A 22,739-nucleotide genomic window follows, 5' to 3' on the forward strand; every position below is an offset into this window, starting at 1 on the left:
TACTTCTGTAAACGTGATCATTTATGCATGTTTGTGGAGTTTTAGGCAGGAAATGTTGAAGAGAAGGGAATGTGAGGTTCCCTCAGTCCGTGTGCTTGTCCGTGTCCAGAAAGGAAGCACACTGAGCCTTCAGGGAAAGTGCACCAAATGTCTTCAGTGACAATGTTAAAACTGTATTTTTATAGAGATAGCCAAATCATTTCAAACATAGATTTCTACATATATAAGCAACAAGCAAGAATAACTAAAACCCTCTCTACTGTTACTGTCTTGTCTACTGACTAGCTAGTGAAAAAAACACACATTAGAAATATTATCCTACTTGGTTAGGTCTCATAACATCATCAGAAGCTAATATGGTAGAAAAAATGTTGTTCAGTTTTTTTAGCCCTGACCCACAATAAGAATATCTGTGTATTTACACACATAAAATGATTTCACAAAGGTTTACTCTGGGCGCCCTCCTCTCTGATATATTCTACCATTCTCCCCTCTCTTCAGTTCCAACCTACTTTATTCCATTGCTTTTCTTTCTGTTCCTTTTTGAAATGCTGGTCTAGATCCCCTAAACTTATTTCACCCAATTGTTGGGGACTAAACATTAGAAACGGTTTAGAACATGGAATTTTGGGTAAGGCAGATATTGCTTCAGCCACCTGCATCTTGCATGACATTAGGTAAATTTCTTAAAGCTGCACTTTCCTCAGTTGGGTAGTGGGTGTCATAACTAGACCTACCTTAGGGTTAAAAGGATGTCTACCAAATTTAAATTCTCAAAAAATGATAACTTCCTAACTTTAGAACCTCAATGACCCCCTTTGTTTTCACTGCCTGGGTTAGAGTTCAGCAACCAAGGGCTGATTGTACTTTCTTCCTCTGGAACTTTGTTACTACTGATGAGGGAATGGGAACCAACAGATGTATATTTTTAAGTGAGATATCTGTGCTAGGGCTATGACAATAGAGAGGAAAAGGGGAAGACGCAGGAGGGGAGAGAAGAGACCAAAGAGAGGAAGCAATGGAGAAAAGGGAGAGGGGCACCTTAAAAGAGAACAGACAATCCCTGCTACTCTCCTCAACACTGAAGACTGGGCCTCCCCAAATCTGAGCAAAAGAAACAATGAAATTGAGCACGGGAAGGATGGAGCTAATATTTAGAGCTTGGCTTCAGTTTTTTCTTTGATGTATTGCAAAATTCTTAAATATCAGATTCAAGCATCTTCAAAGCACATTTCAAAATGAAACATACATGCCTATTGGCTTATTATTTTTAAAAGTTATTCTTTAGCACTCTTACTTTACATATAGGTAATTAATAGATGCCTACTTATGAGTATGTATATATACGTATGAATATGTTTGTGAATGTTTGGGAAAGGGAGCTGAATGCAGTTGGTGGTTTGAAATTTTAAAAAAAAAAAAAATCACCCTGGGAAAAGAACCTAATATAATGGATTAACAATGAATTTTATGTTCATGAAATTAATCAATAATATTTCCTGTTATGGTTATTCTTGCCCTCAACAAGTACATGAACCCATTCTAGAAATGAATCGTTGTATCATTAGTGTACTGTTGATTTCCAAAATACAGAAAAATAACTGTAGGTAATGAAACAATATTGATAATAATACTTAGAATTAATTCATTAGGCTGCTAAGTTTTCATTTTCATCAATCTTAGAAAAGACCTTAAATTACAAATAAGTTATAATGAAATTTGTTCTCATTCTTTGCCCCTCTAAATATCCACTGATCTCACACCAAATCATTTTCTAACCAGGTTAAAGTCCAATTCTGTACTCATATTAGGCTAAGATTCAATTGACTTAAAATTTTACACTAACTGCCAGTCAGCCTTATCATGAACTTTCATTATGTGCATGTAATTAATTGGGTCCAAGGAACAATATCAGTAGTGTATTATAGACTCTTTTCCCCCGACCATATAATTAGAATATAATTACCCACAGGATATCAGAATGATGCAAAACCTTTCCTCTAAATGCACCCTCATTAGGAAACAAGTCTCAATGTACATTTATTCAATCAGTGTGAATTAATTAAAATGTTACTGAAATAAAGGAGGGCAGCAATAACAAGTATCTGACGTCTATTAAGAGACGATCACTTGAGATCTACATACACAGTTTATGTTTAATCTCATTTAAACTCAAGAAGAAACTTTACCAAGAAATGTTAGACATATCACATATACTTAAAAATCTGAGCTAACGAATTATCTTGTGCCATCGTTTTTGAAAGGGACACAGTACACAATGCATGCAAAATCTAAAGAATCCCCATAGGATCTGAGAGTCCCCGTTATTTCCTAGTAAATCCAAAAGGGTGTTATCACCACACAGGGGTGGGCAGAAATCATTTTTAACTCAAAGTACCCAGGGAATTAGCTGTTCATCCCACACCTTGCTATTACAAATCTGACATTTGTATTCTGATATGAGTCAGGAGATGATGGTCTGAGAAGCCTAGACTTACCAAAGCACTAATTATTATGATTTTTTTTTTTAAATAAAGAAAATAGCCTCAATTACTTAAGCAGCTCAAGTTATTTCAATAACATATTTTCTTTAAGCAGAACATCTGTATGTACCTAATATGTTCTTTTTAAGGCGATGAATAATATACCACGCATTCAGATTACATAAGACATGGGAAAATAATTAGTGTATTAAGAAGCTGAGGGACACTAGAAGCTGCTGGTTCCTGCACAAATATTCTTTCTTAAACCTATTTATCTTCATTTCTCCAGTACTTGGCATATCATCTTATGTAATAAAAGTTTATTGACTAATTTAATAAATAATCCTAATACAAAGCAATATTCAACATTTTTTAGGCATATAATAAAAACAAAAAAATTTTAAAAGGTGTATGTAATAGGTCAAGTAAGATATTCAGAAATTTTCAAACTTTCTATGCTATCAGATAATTCCTTAGACATGTTTAGCTTTATATATAGGTTTTATAAAACTTATTTCTGGTCATCACAATTTGGCATTAATCTTACAAAGAGACACGTACCACTTTATAATGGAAATTTCAAATGAGCACTAAAATAAACGAGACCATACACAAATTGCAACTTTTAATATGCTCTTTAGGACCTAACACTAACCAATTTTTAAACTGTTGCTCTTTTTTTTTTGGAAATTTTGACTCCATAATATATATTTGTATATGTTAGAAATATGTGTTATATTTACAAAATGGTACAATGGTTCATTCAGATATTAGACTGGTCTTGGTAGAGACCAAAAAATGAAATAATGGACTCACTATTGCTAAGCAGGAAAGGAGATTATCTCACATAGGTGTGCTTAATTTTTCACATAAAAGTTTCTGTAGAATTTTGTAGCTACAGTTGCTTACTGAAAATGCTGTGATTTAAGTAATATTAACTAAAATAGCACCTAAACTAAGGCTAATCACCGCAAAACTGACAATATCCTACTAACAGAATATGAACAATTTTAAAGTTCCATGTAGTAATAAGCACCAATATTCATTTTCTGAACTACACTACTACACTATGAGTGAATGTTTATGATATTTTTACATGGACTGCTGTATTGTTTAAGCTGTATTTTTAAAAAAAAAAAAAAAAAAAGATTTTAAATATGATTTGATATCCAGAGGAAAATGTCTTAAGTCTCCTCAGAATTCAGAAATGTTGCCTATAAGCTCTCTATGACTTTATTTGAAATACTGGGCATTTCACAGTACCATATATTGGGTAGTTTATATAACTAGAGCACTAGTTTTTTAAAATTTAGTAATAACTATAAAATACTTCAAGGGTCACTCCAGAAACTAAACACAATGCTATTTTGACATCCACTAATGGTACCTCATCATCACATATTTCAAACTGAATTTCATCAGCTTATAACAAAAAAAAAAATTCAATTATCATAGGATATCAATGATTTTAAAAAATAAGCCTCTGTCATTTATTCATTGTAATTTTTATTTGATATTGTTGCTGTCTAGTGTATTTCTTCTTGACACAGGAAAAAGTGATAAGGGATGGGATTAAAAAGAGCTGACTGAATGTTATTCATTAATTCAGCAAACATTTGCTGAGCATCTACTCCGTGTCAAATCGAATTAGGTCCCAGAGATAAAGAGATTAAGTCCTTTTAGTGCGAGTGTTAGGAATGATGATGGTGCTATTCAGTGAGCACAGGGAGCGGTTCCACAGGAGACGATTTCAGTTCAGTTCGGCATGTAGGGACATGGAGACTTCTGTGGGACATATAAGGGGACATTTACAACATGAAGCTCACTATTTGGGTTTACATGGACAGATGCAAAAGTGGTAATTGTATTCACAGGATTGGAGGAGATCCCTTATAATGATCCCTTATAACAACACAAGAACATAATTTAAAATGGAAGCAAACACACTTCAAAAGAAAAAGACAGGAATTTAGAGTATCAGTAAAGTGTGGCTAGAGAGGTAGAAGGAAAACTAGTAGGGATGTTTTCTATGAGTGTCACATTTATGGGAACAGAGCGTTTTAAATACTGTCAAATGCTGGAGGGGATTCAAAAATGATCCTACTTAGAAACAGAGTCTAGGAACCCTGTTGGTAGCCCAAAGCAGATCCCTTGTTTCCCGGACAGAACACCTTTCCCCAACTGCTATCAGTGCTGACTGCTGAAGCCCTCTCATCTGCCCCATTTTCTGAAGATCCTTTGCTCACAGGAGTAGGGTCTCCTGAGAGCTCCTCCTATCTGGAGAAGCCCACAGCTAATCAATGATTGACACGGTTAAAACAAAACACCACCCCTTTGCCTTAAGTTAAAATATGGGTTGAGAGAAGCCAGTCCATTTGAACTGAATTAAAAACAATCCTAGGGTATAATTTTTGTCCCAGAGCATCCAAGAGATGAGGTAAATCTTAAATTCTCCCTGTGACTTCTTCATTGATCAAAATATGTCCCTTCCCTTTCTTGCTTTCTACCACCCTTAAAAAAATTTTTTTTAAATAAATCACTACTTCATGCTCTGCTCTTTGGGAATCCAACCCAATAGAGTACTGCTGGATTTAAGATAGATGGCAAGAGCAGTTTTAGACCATGTACAGTCAGATATTTGAATTACGTGGGTTGAGGAGGATGGGAGGAGGGGATTTCACACAGTGAGTCTATCTTCACACGTGCATATATTCATGGCTACATTAAGAGGCAGACAAAGATCACATTTGATACAAATATAGAAAATAATATTGCACAGGAGAAAGAACAGCTCTATGTCTGCTATGGGTTCTAGGGCAGACCCACACTAGGGACAAAACATGAGAAGTTCAAGTGCTGGACTCAAACCATGGTGCTGCTGAGTGCTCCCTGAGATAAGCGTGTTAGGCTTCACCTGCTTGGAGTGTGTCCGTTGTAAATTACCAGATCAGTAGCATGTTATTACAGGTTCTGACAAATGCCATGAAAGGACAAAAATGAGTTATAAGGGACCAGAAAATGCTAAAGGGAAAGAAATTGGAGGAATATAGACATTAGATGACCCAACGATGCTGGAGAAATTGTAAACAAACAAAAATATTTGAACATTTTTGTAGTTGGGATGAAACTGGAGTAAGGTAATAAGGAATAGAGCATTGGGTGGTATACTGTATTCCTCCAGGATTTGGGTTTCCTTGGACAAATGGGGCAGAATTGATCAAAGCTCCTGTGAGTATTAGCAACAGAATTTGAAATGATAGTTTATCATCAAATTGGGTAGCAAGGAGTAGGCATGGCTGTCTCAGCAGAACTACACTATCCTATTCCACATGAAGGGGACACGAAGGTTTAACTAAGGACCAAAGACAAAGTGAATCAAAAATCTTGGCATATATACATGAAAGTGATGTACAGGCAGACCTCATTTTATCGCGCTTTGCTTGATTGGACTTCCCTGGTGTTGTGTGCACTTTTTTTACAAATGGAAGACAAGACCCACACCAGCAAGAAGATTATGCCTTGCTTTACTGTGACGCTTGCTTTACTACATTAACATGGAACTGAAACCACACTATCCTCCAGGTATTCCTATAACTCACTTTATTGCGGTGGTCTGGAAACAAACGGGCAATGTCTCTGAGGTATGCCAGTATGGACCAAAAGTTATATGTAAATCTATGTTTGCTTTCAAGTGAAGGTTGAAAATAGGCAAGTTATCTCTGATAATAAAACAGAGGAAAGCATGTATATAAATACTTTATGATCACCACCACTTCATCTGGAATCATTAAAACCACAGGATACTGCAAGGTGAAATTTATCCTTAAATACCTAGTGGTGAAGGGATTCTGATTTTTGTCGTACTTAAAATTTAAGGTGTAGGACCCTACAATCACAATTTTATATGGAAGAAATTAATCTCAGATCTCAGTAACAACAGTAACAATAAAAGTGAATGGTTTATTTTTATGCTGTAAATACTGCCAAGCCTATATTTCCCCCTTTTTTCTAAGGCTACTAAGAAACTCAGGGATAAATTTGCAAACTACCTCTATCAATTTCTAAGTCTAACTTAATTTTGGCAAAAAATTATGTTTTATATTACTGCTTACTGCATATTCACATAAGCTGCCTTGAATACTGTTGGCAATAAGTTGTAGAATAACTTAATTCATTAATACATAAACCTGTATCTTCACTTTTGAATCAGACACATATATAATATTCTTTGTTTTGTTTCAACCTATTTGACAGATTTTACATTTTGATAGTCCTTCCTTAGGTAATGCTCATTTTTTGGCTACACATTTTACATCTTCATAAGATTTTAAACTAATTAAACTTCTCATTATATTATATCAGCATTTTGTTTCTGGTACTCTATAAATCACAACAAAAACCAAAGAGGTATAAGTTTGTTTCCATAAAATAATATTATAAATTGTTCTAGATACAGCTATATTTTAGGCATATAATATCATTGAAATATGTAGGAATGTTTTTATAACCCTATTATAAAATTAACTAGAAGTAATATTTTAGAATCCTAAAAACAGAACACTACCATATTCATTTCGGTAAAAACATAGTTAACCATAATATATCAACTTTTTCTCTAGATTAGATTGTTTATAAGTATACACATTCTACATAATAAAGCTTAGATTAACATAAGGATGGCTTCTTCAGAAACCAATAAAACTAATCTAACTAAAACAAGGCAACATAAATGGTTCATCTCACAAGTGTCATTACTTGGTGTTCATGGCTCCTTTTCTCATTTCTTATACGATGCCCCTTTAAAGCGTATGTATATGGAGACTGTGTCCAACTAAAATAGGTGTACACATGTTTTACAAACATTAAAGCTCTCCAGTGCTTAATGTGTTACTTATTAGAATTTAAATCAGAAAACCATTGACAAAAAGCAAAAGGAACATACAGAATTTAATTCTACATATTTTAGAAAATAAAACAAATTAAAAGCAGATATACTTTATGAACAATACCATGAAATTGAGTCTGAGTTAGATTTTTAAAATATAAAAAAAATGAGATTCCTTTTTGCCTATCATTACTATGATGACAATTATGAATTGATCTTTAATGAATATTAATTAAATGAATATTAAGAAATGACATTGATGAAACATTTATTGAGCACTGCCAATGTGCTTTGTCCCACTCTTTAGACAAAAAAGAAAATTGCAAAGGCACAAACCCATGGTACATTACATAAAGAATTTCAAGAAAATTGATGACTTCAGTAACTGTGGTTAAAGGTTAAAGAGGTAAATGGAAAGGAAGGGGGAAGCAGCTAAAATGATGTTAATAAAAACTAAAGTTCAGTGCGGCAAGTCTCATCCTATCCAACTGTTTGCACCTTTCCACCAGACTCGACACTTCTAAGAGACTGTAACTAGTATAGGAAATAAGGTTATGGAGAATCCAAAAGCCAAATTTCAGAACCACAGAGAGCTCAAATATCTCCCTCACTACTTTAAATGAATGATGTTTCGTTTTGAAGCAGTCATTTGTTGCTGTTTAGAGACAAGTGACAGAACAGAAAGAGCCCGGAATACTTGGGCTGTGGAAGAAACATGCACGAAACTTTCAGCCCCAAACAGCCCTTCTGACATGGCTGAGCTGTAGTGACTTGGTTAAATCTTCTGACTTGGCTGAGTTGTCATGACTTGGTTAAACCTTCTGACTTGGTTGAGTTGTGATGACTTAGTTAAACCTTCTGACTTGGTTGAGTTGTGATGACTTGGTTAAACCTTCTGACTTGGTTGAGTTGTGATGACTTAGTTAAGCCTTCTGACTTGGCTGAGTTGTGGTGACTTAGTTAAACACATGCTCTGAGGAAAGACTTAACATACTCTATGCTATTTAAGACTCAACCACCATTTCTACAGTGCATACTTTTGTGGAATTCTTATCATTGTGGAAGTGCAAGCAAGATCGGAAGAAGAGAATTTAACATAGATACAGAGATTGCTGTTACAGCAACACCACAACTTGGCCAAGTTTACAGAGTCACAATGAAGAAAAAAGAGAGGCAGAACTGGAACCATTTAAATCAAATCTAAAGAATATGCTTAAAATTTATATTTTCCACATGGTTTTGTTTTCTTTTGTTTCAGCAAATAAGCTTTATTTATCTTGTGGGCATTCTAAAGGTTAATTTTAAGTAATATAGGATATTATAACAAGAGAAAGCATTCCAGGAAGCACATGCAACAATCGGTCCAAAGGGCATGATGATAAACGCACTTGTTTTATGTCATATCTCTTCCTGTCAATGAATATTACTTTTCCTGTATATTCTGATATTATGTATGTTTAAAAGTAAGATAAAATAATTACTAAAGTTAATTTTTAAATGTTTAAAAAATTAATAGTTTATTCTAAAACTAATTTTTGGTTTTAGAAAAAAACCCAATCACTATGTTCCTGATTTGAAAATGTGTTTATAGTAAGGAAAGAACTATACTGTGACATCTGATTCACCTGTAGAACAAAATAATGCAGTATTGGAAAAACGATACTTTGCAATACTGATTAGAGAGTTACCAGGAGTAGCTACTCTTCATAAAGATGTTCACAAAAATGTTATTTATAACAAAATAAGTAATTGAAAGATGCTAGATATAAATACTGTTTCAACTAACTTATGATATTTTCAAGTAATGAGATAATAAGCAGCCAATAATAGAGATGTTCCATAGTATATGGATATAAATAATATTAACTTAAGTGTAAAAAATAGGAAGTCAAATGATATATTAAGCTTAATTACAATAATGTCAAATATGTACACCTAAAAGTCAAGAGGAAAATTTTAATAGTGATTCTACTTATATACTAATAATCGTTCTTCTTATATAATTGATTACAGATTTTTAATTTTTTCTCATTTTATATTGTATTTACAACTTTTATTTAATAAATACAGAGTTCTTTTATGTTAAAATGTACTTTTTAAATTGCTATGTAATACTTAAAATAACAGTAATATTAGATATTAACTGAGCACCTACTATGTACTTGGCATACTTCTAAGCAATATTTATGAATTAATACATCTAATTCCATTTTATGAATGGAATACAGATGTACAAAAATACTAATGATTTCCCTCATGTCACAAATTAGTGTGGGGAAAAACAGAATATAAATATAGAGTATACTTCCAAACAGTATTCTAATGCAGTTAAACCAATTTACTCTCCAACATGCAATGTATGAACAATCCAATTGTTTCATGTCATTTCCAAAGCTAAGGATTTTTAATTGTCTTAATCATTCTCATTGGTGTGTAGTGTTACTTATGAAGATTTAAATGTGCATTTTCCAGATAAGTATTGATGGTAAACACATGTTCAATATGTTTACAGGTCATATGTATATGGATACATATTGTTTAAACTCCTATTTATGTCTATTGCCCTTTTGATTAGATTGTTGGTTGCTTATTATTGATTTGTATCAATTCTTTTTATATTCTGGACACCAGCCATTGGCCACCATTCTGTAACCATTTGAAGGAAACTACTTGCTCACAGATCCACAGTTCATGTTAGAAAAGGACTCTATCCTTTCTGATTTTCGCTATCCCATGCTTATTTCCCCATTATTCTCCTCAATTGATCTTCCATATCTCACCTCATTTCAAAACTTTATACCAGGCTCTATGGAATCTTTGCTTAAAATAAACAAATTATTTTCTTTATTAAGTCTGCCACTTTCCCTATTATACTTCTGAAAAGAAGCTGCTCATTCTCTCAACCATTACCAGTTCTATCATTTTGATGAGAATCTATTAGCTTTCCCTAAAAATTAACATTTCCCCATCCCCAAAGCAGAGGCTCATGGAATATCAAAGTTCTCCTCTCTACACTTATCCATTACTGTCATATAGCAAGCATTTCATCAAGACCCTGCAATTATCCTGCTGGTTTTGAGGAGACTGTGCAATACCCTATCCCAAGTTCCTTAACCTCTAACATATAGTGAAACTCCTCTACACACAGTTGAGCCACCACGATCCATGGCTGCATAATGGACTTGATCATCCTTTGAAACTAATCTATTCGAAAATCAAACTCTCATTCTGCTCTCTACTACACTCTTCTCTCCCGGTTCCCTCACTTTGTTACTCTGTTCATGGTTTTTGACTATGCACCTCACAATCCTATAATTACACTCTCATATATCCTCTGTTCCCTACTTTAAATTTGTTTTAAACCATGTTGCTAGCAGAATAATCTTTCTAAAACACAAACCTGATTATGTAGTCTCCTATTTATACTGGAAAAGCCAATAAGTTGACTTATTCTCAAAGATCTAGCTCAGGCATAATTTCCTCAAGAAAGTTTTCATTTACTCTTTGTATTAGCTGCAGGATGGATTAAGGTGTCCTCTCCTCTAGAGCCCCTATAAGTTAATATTTATCACACCATATGTGTAATCTGCTTCTCTGTCTTGACCAATAGAATCAAACTTATGAGAAATAAGAGACCTGTTCTATCTGAATTTTTAGTTCCATTGATTTTAATAAAAGACAATGAAAAGGAGAAAATAGAAAAACAAAAAGAATCTAGCACTGCAAGTATTATACATAAAACTAATATATATGGATTATCAGTAATGATCTTAGAAATACTTTAAGACATAGAATGACAGTATATAAACAGTGAATACTTTTCTACAGTATAAATTAAAGCTTAAAGTAATCATCACTGTATCATTCCTATATTTTAATTTATAAGGTTTAATAAGACATATTGGTATCAAAAATGACTAAATAAGTAACCCCTAAAAGTATAGCATAGGGCATATAGTCAATAATATTGTAATAACTTTGTATGGTGTCAGGTGGATACTAAACTTATTGCGGTATTCAGTATATAAATTATATAAATGCCTAACCACTATACCATATAGATAAATCTAATATAATACTTAATGTCAAATGTAATTGAAAAATTAAAGAAAAAAATTAAAATATTTAACCCCTTATTTAGAGAATAAAAATATAGCTTTTAAATAATAATGTACACTAATTCCTTTATGTATAGAGAAAACTAAAGTCAAGGAGCTAAATATAATAAAAATGATTTTTATGATAATCTGATTTATATTACTGTTTAAACATAAAGTTTAAAATGCCTCTCCTCATGAGACACCCGAAGTCCTCTTTTGTTGATAGTGGCAGAAGAAATTGAATAAAAGTCTCTTTCAAACTGAAGAATCATAGAGTAGTCTTGGTTTCAGGTCCTTGTTTTGCATTACCTTGAATATTTCATGCCATTCCCTTCTCGTCTATAGAGTTTCTGATGAGAAATCAACTGACAACCTTATGGGAGCTCCTTTGTAGGTAACAAATTGCTTTTCTCTTGCTGCCTTCAAGATTCTCTCTTTGTCTTGAATTTTTGGCATTTTAATTATGATGTGTCTGGGCATGGACCTCTTTGGATTCTTCTTGCTTGGGATTCTCTGTGCCTCCTGAACTTGTGTGACTTTTTCCTTCACCAAGTTATGAAATTTTTCTGCCATTATTTCTTCAAACAAATTCTCTATCCCTTGCTTATTCTCATCCCCATCTGGCACTTCTATGCTTTGAACATTGTTACATTTCATGTTGTCCCACAGCTCCCTTAGACTATCCTCCTGTTTTTTAATTGTTTTTTCTTTTTGGATCTCTGATTGAGTGATTTTTTTCTACCCTGTCTTTTAATTTGCTGATCCGATCCTCAGCTTCCTCTAATCTGCTGTTCATTCCTTCTAATATATTCTTTATTTCTGCTATGTCATTATTCATTACTGAATGGTCATTTTTCATAGTTTCCATATCTTTTTACATGCTGTTGAGCATCCTTACAATCACTATTCTGAACTCTGTATCTGACAGATTGTTTATCTCCATTTCATTTAGCTCCTTTTCTGGAGACTTCTCTCGTTTTTTCATTTGGGGCTTGTTTTTTTGTTTGTTTGTTTGTTTATTTGTTTTGTCTCCCCCTTTTGGCTGCCTGTTTGGGTTTGTTTCTATGTATTAGGTAGGTCTGCTAGGACTCTCAGTCTTTTTGGAGGCTGTCTGGTGGAGGCCAATGTTAGATCCTGTTTGTGACTGGCCTTGAGTACCCTGTTTGGAGCTATCAACAACCCATGGCTTGAGGTACCCTTGTTTTGGGGCTGGGTGCATTTGGAAAGGACCAAGATGCACACCAAAGTCTAGTTTTCCAAGGCCTGGGTCCTGAAGCAGATCAGGCAAAGACTCAAAGCACTCTGATGTCTGCCTCTGCCTGCAGGCTGATTAATTTGATTCTCTTAATGAGCCCCAGGCTATAGAAACTCCAAGGGGTAAGGCTAGAAGTTTTCCAGCAGGATGGGGCAACTGCATCCCCCTTAGGCAAAAGCTGCTTGGAAGGTAAATATCTGCCTCTGCAGTATGAAGGAATGACTTGGCACAGGAATCCAGAGGGGTGCCCTCTGAATTCTATCTCCAGAGCCCACAACCCTAGATTCTCCTCACACAGCTCCAGTCCACACTGGCCTCCCTTTGCTGGACACCAAGGTGAGTGGCTGCACACGAAACTTTGTGTGTTGGCTCTTTAAGAGGGTGCCAGCATTTCCAGCCATCTCTCCCTGGCAGACAGAAACCCAGCTGCTTTTCACAGCAAGATGTTATGTGGGCACCTTTCTCAGTTCTGGTGCTCTTGGCTGGGAAGTCCAGCCTGGGGTTTAGGCCCCAGAGTTCTCAGTGGGAATCTCCCACAGTTGAGATATCCTTCTGGACCTTCAGCTGCTGCCTGTGGGAGCCCAGCCAGCACTCTCATGCCTCCGCACTTCCTATCAGTCTCTGTGTGGTCTCCATATTTCATCCTTGGTTTTGAGGGTGCTCTCCAGCTAGTCTTCAATTGCAGCTGATTATGCAGGATGGCTCTTCTATATTTTAGTTGTAATTCCAGTTTGGTCTGGGGAGAGTGTCAGTGTAGCTTCCACTCAGTCCACCTCCATCTTTAATTGCATAGATGGAACTGGGGGGCATTACACTAAGTGAAATAAGCCAGTCATAGAAAGACAAGTACCACATGATCTCACTCATACATGGAATATCATAAATAAAATAAACCAATGAATAAAACAGATCCAGAGACATAGATGCATGGAACAGACTGAGGGATCTCAGAGGGAAGGCAGGGGTGGGGGAGTGGGTGGGGAGAGATTAATCAAGGATCTTATATGCTTATATGCAAAACCTATGGACACAGACATTCGTAGGGGGAAGGCCTGGAGATGGGGTGGATACGGAGTGGAGGGGATCAATGGGGGTAAAAGGGGGACATCTGTAATACTTTCAACAATAAAGGTAAATTTAAAATAAAAACAACAAAAACTGAAGAATCATTATAAAAACAAGTATACTCCTAGAGACCCAGTTTCCCTGATCATAAAAAATATAGATAAAAAAACTTGGCAAGAATACAAGTCTATACCACCATTCTATAGAAGTTGATCAAATTTAAAGGTTCCTCTATGAAATTACTCTAAGAATAAAGGGAACTTTATCTAGCCTATTCCATTGATTTCTGTGACCTAGTAAATTTATGTGCCATCAAAAATAATTTTAAAGTACTAAATGAGGCCATTATAGTGAAGGAAAATTTATGGATAGGATAGTAATAAAGTTATAGATTAGCACATAGAAGTAAATAACATTTATACCAACATCATAGACTAATGTGGGTATAAATTTAACTCTATGCTTTCTATGGATAGAAGATAAAACATGACAGTAATAAGACTCATAGGTCCAAAAGACAATAAACCATGATCAACAGCCAACAGGGATTTGTTAGGTAATGAAGGCATCTCCAACAACCTATCTTTCTTTGTCACAATAGGGTGTTTCATGTGATTTATTAAAAAATAACTTTCAGTGCAGGTTACTGACATATAGGTGAGTATAAATCTAATTAAAGCAAATCTTTAAGGGACCAAAACAACCTGGACCAAGTCTGTCTTATGTTCGGAGTAAAATTTAGGACATAAAGAGTGAGCGGATTGCATGTTAGTCAGACATGTTTCTTATGGAATTATTACAGTTTTTTGCATGTCACTTTGATAAGGACTAGACAGTAGAGATTTCTGATGTGATCTAGAACAAGAATCAAGAATATGTCTTTTAACGAAGTCCATGAATGGCAGAACATTGGTTTGACATTAATTGGTAAGGGTTAATGGCCTTTAATAGAAATCAAATTGTGCATTAAGAACCTAACTGAACACACTGGATTCACTTTATATTTGTTTGGGGAAGGGATGTGGAAAGACCATGCAGAAATCTACCTTTGTAAACAGTTCCGAGTTCACTTTGATATGGCAGTAATTGAACTGTGGTTGTAATCATTTTTGCTGAAAAATTTTCTCAAAGAAAGCATTATAAGTAGCTACACACATAAAATTAGTCATAAAAAATCTCAGTAAAATCCCTATACTACATAAATTTTAAGTAGTGTAGTTTTATGATAGTGTCCACAAAATATGCTAGGAGCCAATTTCAACCCCAGTAAACAGTGATTATATCTGATGTATGGAATCATTGATGGTTACATTTTGATTTTAATTTCAGAGTAGTTGGTTTTAGTTCATTTTTATGGCAATAGGCACTATCAAGAGCAATTGTCTGTGGAATCCATTTGTAGTGCATGCTTATAAAAGCATATCATCAGTGCAGAAAAGATGCTTAGCTTAATAATTTCTATAACAGGAGAGCACATATCTATGGAATTATTAACTTAAAGTTAATACAAGTGTTAGGGAGAGATTGAAAGGCTCTCAAGGATGTTATAGACATGTTGAAAATATATAAGTAACACCTGAAAAGATGTTCTAAAATATCAGAAGACTGCTTGGCTTTGAGTATATCATTAAGATACCTCAACTAGGAATTAGGGATATATATTGAGTTTATATCACTCATTCAATAACCATTTCCTGACCACAGAGTCAAAGCAAAAGAAAAAAAAACTCAAACTAAATAGCTTAAACCTTCATTTTATATTTTCTAGAATGTGATGGATATGACACTTCTTGCCGTTTTGCAATAACTGAGTCTGAACCTCACCTGCTTTTCTTAGAGAACATTAGCACGAAGAAAACGGGACTAAATAAACAGGATCCCACTGGGAAGGAGTAAAGGTGGAAGAAGTTGAGGGTGGAAAGCTGTGACATGCGAGGGCAGAGCACAGGGAGGCATCAACACAAGGCAGGTTGAAGTCATGAAATCCAGGAAAGACGCTAAAAGGAAGCATCCAAAGAAACAGAGGAAGACTAGGAGAGTGTGGCAGAAACGAAAGTCAGCCAGAGGTAGAAGAAGCTGCAGGATGAGGTAGTCAATAGTGCCCAACACCTCAGAGCAGATATTACCACAAAAATGAAAAAATAGCAAATAGTGAGATGCGTATCATGGTTAAAATGGCAGTAAGAATTAGTGATTGAAAATAAATCTTCAGAATCAAGTATCTACAAGGCAATAACAGGGTTTGCAAGACTGAGAGAAGGATGTTCGTGTAACACATGCTCTTTACATTTGATTCTCTCAGACAAAAAAGAGTAGAATAACAAAAAGAATCCATCGCATGTCTGACTTTAGGTGACCGGAAGTTGACATTATGTGGGCCAAAGAAATAGTGCTCTGGCTCGCAGAACTGAGTAGAACTTACAAAGGCAGCTGGATGACGGAATAGCATAACAGGTTAGTCCTCAGACTTAAAATCTGAGGTCAGGAATGCATCTAAGCCAGTAAAATTACTCCACTTTTTAAAAAGCAAAAATATTTTAAAAATTCTACAAGTCCTTTCTCTTTAAGAAAATACTATAAAAGTATAAAAATAACACCAAAATTCATCTAAAATGAAAACTATTTTAAAAGGCTCTCATTAATTTTAATTAATCCTATTTACTACAGGATGTCTAATAAATTTTACATGAAGAAAGGAAAGTTAGAATTAGTTATTGCTAGCCTCAGCAATGTGGAGGTACTTTTCCTTTGCTCTGTATTTGTAGTTTGAGAAAATGTAGAGTTTTTAGTTAATTTTTAAATAAGGGCATTTAAAATACAACCAGTATTTTACAGATAATTACAAAATGAATCATAAGTGGGTGCAAATTGAGTAATTTGAGTAATTTGATTAATTTCTAAGTTGACCTTTAGAAAAGTATTTGTCTAACATTTCTTAGTTGTATTTTTATTACATCCAACTAAAGTCTAAGCTACTTAATTTTCATGTTGTTTTTAAAAATGAAAACTGCATTATGGATATAAAATAGTTTGTTTTGTGAAAGAAGTATTCCATGTCAGAGACAATTTGGGTTTTGAAATGCATTATGAATATTATGTTCAAATATCTGCTTCTCTTTCTAGCAAGGTTTGTTCTTTTCAGACTTACCTTATCTTCTAAATGCATTTGTCACTTGTATACTTAATGAACTAAATCATTACCTTTCTGGTAGTTCAATTTATTGCTCACTAATAAAAAATAAAATACTCCAAATGGCAGCACATAGCTTTCTCCAAGGTATGTGTCCTCATTCTAGGTAGCCTCTGACCTAGATGAGACACCTCAACATTGCAGATATATAATGTGCATCCCCAGCAGAATTGTCCATAGGAATAAATTCTTTATTCTGGGAAGCCCGATCTATAAAACATGTAAAATGTAGAAGAGCTCTGCCTATTCAATTTCTGGTAAGTACAGCGTGAGTCAGCGATAAAGCCTGAGTCAGCTTCAGTCCGATGCACCTAACACAATGTTTACTGTGCCATGAGGGAGGAAGGAAATACAGGGGCAAAGGTGTCTTCTCCAAAGTATTGAGGCATTTTATATCCACACAGTTCTGCCTTGATCAATGGATGCTTAGCTCTGGAAGCATTTAGTGGGATAGTTTACCAGTTAGTCACAGATGCCCCAGGTTAAGCAGCATGAGAAGGAAGAACTCACCAGTACCACTGGACAGATTGTTGTGGGTGGTAAAATATGATCCTTCAAAGGTCCGCAGTCACATTCAGGTTTTAGATGAGAAGCACATTTGTTATGCAGCTGGGAAAAGAGAAAGAAGACACTGTCAAATTCTGCATGACAACAGCAAACATAGGATAGATTGTATGTCAACTCAGATACAACAAATACCTTAAAGGTACATTAAAAGAATTATAAGAATAAACAGGACCTTAAAGAGATGCATATTATATTTGTGCTGATATATTTACCTTAAAGAAGCCATTTAGCAACTTTTATGACCCCGCCTATATATTTTCTAATCTCAGAAATGTTTATATTAAAAATGTACTTTAGGTTTTACACCAAAAACAGCCTCATTTCTTTGACAAACCCATATTATTGTCCATTACAGTCCTTCCTTACCATAATCTCGAAAGCACTGTGCACTGTGGATGCTTTTTTTTTTTTTTTTTTGACCCTCCTGTTTTCTCAAAGTCATTCCAAAGTGCACAGCTCAGTATGGGGCATAATTGATCCCATCATTAGTTTTAACTTCGTAATTCAATATGTAAATGTAACCAGAGATTCATCTCAGTAGGAGCAGGATATAAATATAAGAAGATGATTATCATTATAAAAATGTATCTTTATATTGTGTATATCAGCTCTATATTAATTTAGTGCATAACCATACAATGTGCTATTTACTTTTCAAGATATATGAACCTAAACAGATACTTTTATCAATGTTGGTCGCAAGTTTAAATTAAGGTTATAACATAGTACATTAAATAGTGGTGCTTTTTTTTTTTTAATTGAGGTGGTAGGTTTTATTGAAATCATACAGATTTGCTAAAGTAACAGTTGTTTAAATGCATCTAGGAATTTCTCCCACCCCACTTCATATCAATTTAATATGAAATATCATATTTTAGAAAAATTATACATGTTAATAAAATAACATGTCTTGTTCAAAACAAAAAAGGAACTACATCACATTTCAGTTTTGACTCAAAAATCCCACCTTTTAAGTCATGGTTAAATTAAATTTCACAATAAACTTACCTCTGTAACAGTTAATTAGCAACCAAGGACAGGAGTATAAAGAGTTGTTGATTTACTGTGGGCAATAGAACTCTATTAAAGGAGTATTTTCCTGTCCTTCCACCTAAAATGTCTGCATGCTAACTCCCTGCCTTGGAGTTAAGGCTACTTGCACTGGAGTCATGTACCTTAGGCTACATTATATGAAATAAAGGTACCTTTACACATTCATCCATAATTAGCAGTTCTGCTTGTCAGCAGTACGTAAACTCCTTATAAAAAGTGGTTAAATCTAATCAGAACTGCTGAGCTTTGTCATGAGGCAAGAGGTGTTGAAGATAAAGTAGTAGTTGATGCCATAGGGAAAAACAGAGCTAATTAAATGAACACTCTGACTTGGCAAATGCATACTAGTGACTGGTTTACATATATTATTAACTTATTGTACTTAATCAATTTTCTTAGAATAAGTCATGGCCCTTGAAATTTGGATTTAGGGATAATGGATTGCCAAGTGTTGTGGGTTGAATTGGGTCCCCAAAAAGATATGCTGAAATCCTCACTCCTGGGACCTATGAATGTGAACCTATTTGGAAATAAGATGTTTTTAGATGTATTCAAGTTCAGATGAAGTTATACTGGATTAGTTTGAGACCTTATAGAATGAGAGAAATCTGGACACAGAGAGCCAGACATGGAGGGAAGATGGCCATGTGACAACAGAATTTGAGATTTGGCAATGAAGCTGCAAGCCGAGGAGTAGCAAGGATTGCCAACAACCACCAAAACTAGCAAGAGAGAGGCAAGGAAGAGTTCTTCCTTTCAGCCTTCAGGGGAAGCATGGGTGGAGGGACATCCTGACATTGGAGAATCATCAATTGGCTGCCTCCTGTACACCCCCTACTGGGGATCAAGATCAAAACCTGGGCATGTGCCTTGACTAAGAATCAAACCCGCATCCCCTTGGTGCATGGGGCAATGTTCAACCAACTGAACCACACTGGCCAGGTTCAGCCTTTCCTTTTGGTGTAGATTAAAAGTAGAGAAAGTATTCAGAAAAAAACAAAATATTAGTGTCAAGGAAAATTTCAGAATTTAATTTGGTTCTTGAGATGTAGTAAAAATTCAAAGTGGGCAGACTGAAGTGAATAGAGTAAGCAAAATACCAGGTAATAGGGGAGCGTGACCTTCCCAAGAGACTGTCAACAAATATGCACAGTTATCTAAGGGTCTACACATAGAGAGGAATATTATATATGCCATGTGCCTTAGGTTAGGCTCTGATATTTGAGGAACTGAAAAGCAGGTTGGGGTAGAAGGCGAGGGCTGCATGTATTATCACAGAACTATTATAGGTTGCTGAAGGTGGCATATGATAATAAACTAGTATTTTCAGAAGATGATTCTGGAGGTGGTAAGCAGCCTGCATTATAGGAAAAGTACCTTCTGTTAGGGAGATAAGCCAAGAGATTCTGATCTAATCTAGTTCAGAGGTGCTAAGAGCTTGCACTTGGGCTGTGAACGATGGAGACAAAAACTCAAATCTGAGAGAGAGAGATATTTTAAGGAGAAAATTTCAAGTCTTAGTGATAGGTTGACTGTATAAGATAAAGGTGAAAGACAAGAATAAAACAGATTTACTTCTAACTCTACTTCCAATGACTACAAGCATGATGATGCCATGTCTGATAGAAAAGAGAGTTGGAATAGTTGCTATTTGTGAATTATAAATAATTCTGCTTTGTCTAGGATTTAGTGATATTCAGGACCACATGGTTCTGGATGCTTTCAGAACATGTAAGTGCTGCTTGATTTTGGCTGGGGAACCACATATCCTTCCAGTGGTGAGAGAAAAATGCCGTGAGTAATATTCATAGACTGTCTTCTGAGAGCTAGGAGTTGCACTGCTGATAATTGTCTATTACTGAGCCCTTACTATGTATGAGGTTCTGTCCTAAACACACCTACTCATTGAATTATTATTAACAATCCTACAATACAGGTATCATTAACTCCAATTTACAAATTAGGAAACTGCCCAAAACCATTACATACCTGGCCCAAGACTACATAACTACTATCTTATCTGTTGGAGAAAGACGATCTTAACAATGTGATCAGTCTGACTTCTAAGACCCAAGCCATTTCCAAAACTAATCTATAAAAAAAAGTAATAGCATTTGGAAAACCCTGAAATGAAGTCAACTGTCATTCTCTTTGTTTCTCTCTGCAATCTCTTCCTCCTGGAACTCATTCATATAGGCCTTCTTAAAGCCTCACATTGATGGTGCCATATCCCATCAATTTCACAACTTCTGCTAGCTCTTTGTTACATGAATAGCACTTTCTGCGAAGTATTAAGAAGATAAGAAAGTAGATTCAGTTTATTTAAAGGCAATCAGTCATAGTAGGTAACTGCCAGTCAAGAGCAAATCAACTTTATAGTTATACTAAAATTTTGACATGGTAGTTAAAGAAGAAAGTATGAATTATATTAAATATATAAATGGTCTGAGTAAATTATTCTGTTTAACCTAGGCACAAATCAATATATTAATTAGTCCTTATAATTGCTTAAAATAAAATATCTAAAAGTGCACAGAGGCTCAAGTTACTTTTGAGAAAGCTATCTATTTTTCTGAACATATGAGAACTCTTGTTTGTTGGGCAATTCTTGTTTCAGAACCCAAATACCCATGGGACCCTTGGAGATTAAGGTTTACAGCAAATAAGCTCAAGGTGGGCCTTAAACCACAGTGCTCATGGTCTGCTTATATCCTGAGTAGAACTCAGCGATATAAAGACATTTATAGTTTATACTGTGTTCTGTCCTGGTGAACGGATAGAATTATCTTCACATACACATTGATCTTTAGTTAAGAATAAGATGGTAGGGCCTGTCATCTGAACTAATTTAAACATAAAAATCCAGAGATTTTTAAAAGTATAGTTTGTTCTGAAGTAGAACTCTCTCTCTTGTACAAGGAAGGGCCTAATTTCTTGCAAGCTTAGAGTCAGGATCAAGACCAAATATAAATGGTTTACTTGGCAAATGGTTGGGCTAGAAATGTAGATTTTTTTGGAGTCACAAATTAGAGAAACAAAAAAAAGAAAGAAAGAAAACATGAGAAAAACAAATGGAATATGAAACAAAAAAATTATTTTAAAATGCCTTGAGTGTCCATAAGAGACTGCTAGCAATAACTTTGAGGGCTGCGGCGCCCATAGAATGGAGAGGGTGGAAGATCTACTTCATAAAGATTAAATGGGGAAAGGAGAAGGGGAATCAAAGAAAGAAAATTCTAAAAACTCTAAAAGCTTTTGTTTTAGGAGAGGTAGCAATGCTTATTTTTAGAGTGTTCGAGCTGAGTACTCATTTAAAACACAATGATTTTTTTCAAGAAATGAAAAAGTAAAGAAAAATAATAAACTTAAGACATTACATTTGAAATTTATGAAGAATGAGAATATAACTTAAAATACAACGAAGAAATAAGTTCTGATAGTCTCTAACTTCAGCTTATGTTAAAAATATAACTAGTGAAAAATGCACTATACAGGAAAAATACAAGGAGCAGGCTCCTACAAGAGCTGAAATAAAAATTATATATTTTATAGACATGTAGCAAAAAAATGACTATTTTTAATGCACATGAATTTTTTAAAAAGAAAATCTTTGTGATTTTCTTAAAACTGAAAACTCAATGTGTTTGAGCGATTCATATGTGTAATTTAAATCATTGTTGGACACTTTATTATAATTACTAAATACTTCAAAAACTGAAAGTTTCCCATAATTGGGGAAATTCCAAATGTAACTACAATTCAACTAATAGCTGAAATCAATTAAGAAAATGTGTTCACTTAAAAAAGTACTTAATCTTATTTTTGAAATGCAAGTCAGAGTTTGTGTTTCTCACTATCCTATGTGTATGTATGTGTGTTTAAGAAAAAAATTTTAAATGGGGTGGAGAGAAGCCCATTTACTTAACTGAAACAGTGCTCCCTACTGTTTCATTCTCACAAGTCCAAGAACAATTTGTCCTATAACAAGAGGACTTGAACACTAGCTAGAAAAAACAAAACCAACTGAAAGAAAAGAAAAAAACCCACTCTTATAAATAATTTTTTACTATGTTGTCAAAAATGGCTATTCTTGAAAATGTTCATTCTAATTAATCTCTGGGAAATAAACATGAAACACTAG

General features: G+C 34.6%; 1 protein-coding gene across 5 annotated transcripts in view; it reads right to left on the reverse strand.

Annotated features, from left to right (window-relative positions):
- The window catches only part of DGKB (diacylglycerol kinase beta), a 527,029-nt gene that overhangs the window by 333,482 nt on the left and 170,808 nt on the right, over nt 1–22,739 (reverse strand). For all 5 annotated transcript variants that reach the window (XM_081146772.1, XM_081146768.1, XM_081146770.1 and 2 more), the window contains one exon: nt 17,489–17,587. In XM_081146772.1, the coding sequence (XP_081002898.1) occupies nt 17,489–17,587 (99 nt within the window). The remainder of the gene's footprint in view (nt 1–17,488; nt 17,588–22,739) is intronic.

Source organism: Miniopterus schreibersii, assembly GCF_964146895.1.
Source record: "Miniopterus schreibersii genome assembly, chromosome: 9".
Classification (NCBI taxonomy): Eukaryota; Metazoa; Chordata; class Mammalia; order Chiroptera; family Miniopteridae; genus Miniopterus; species Miniopterus schreibersii.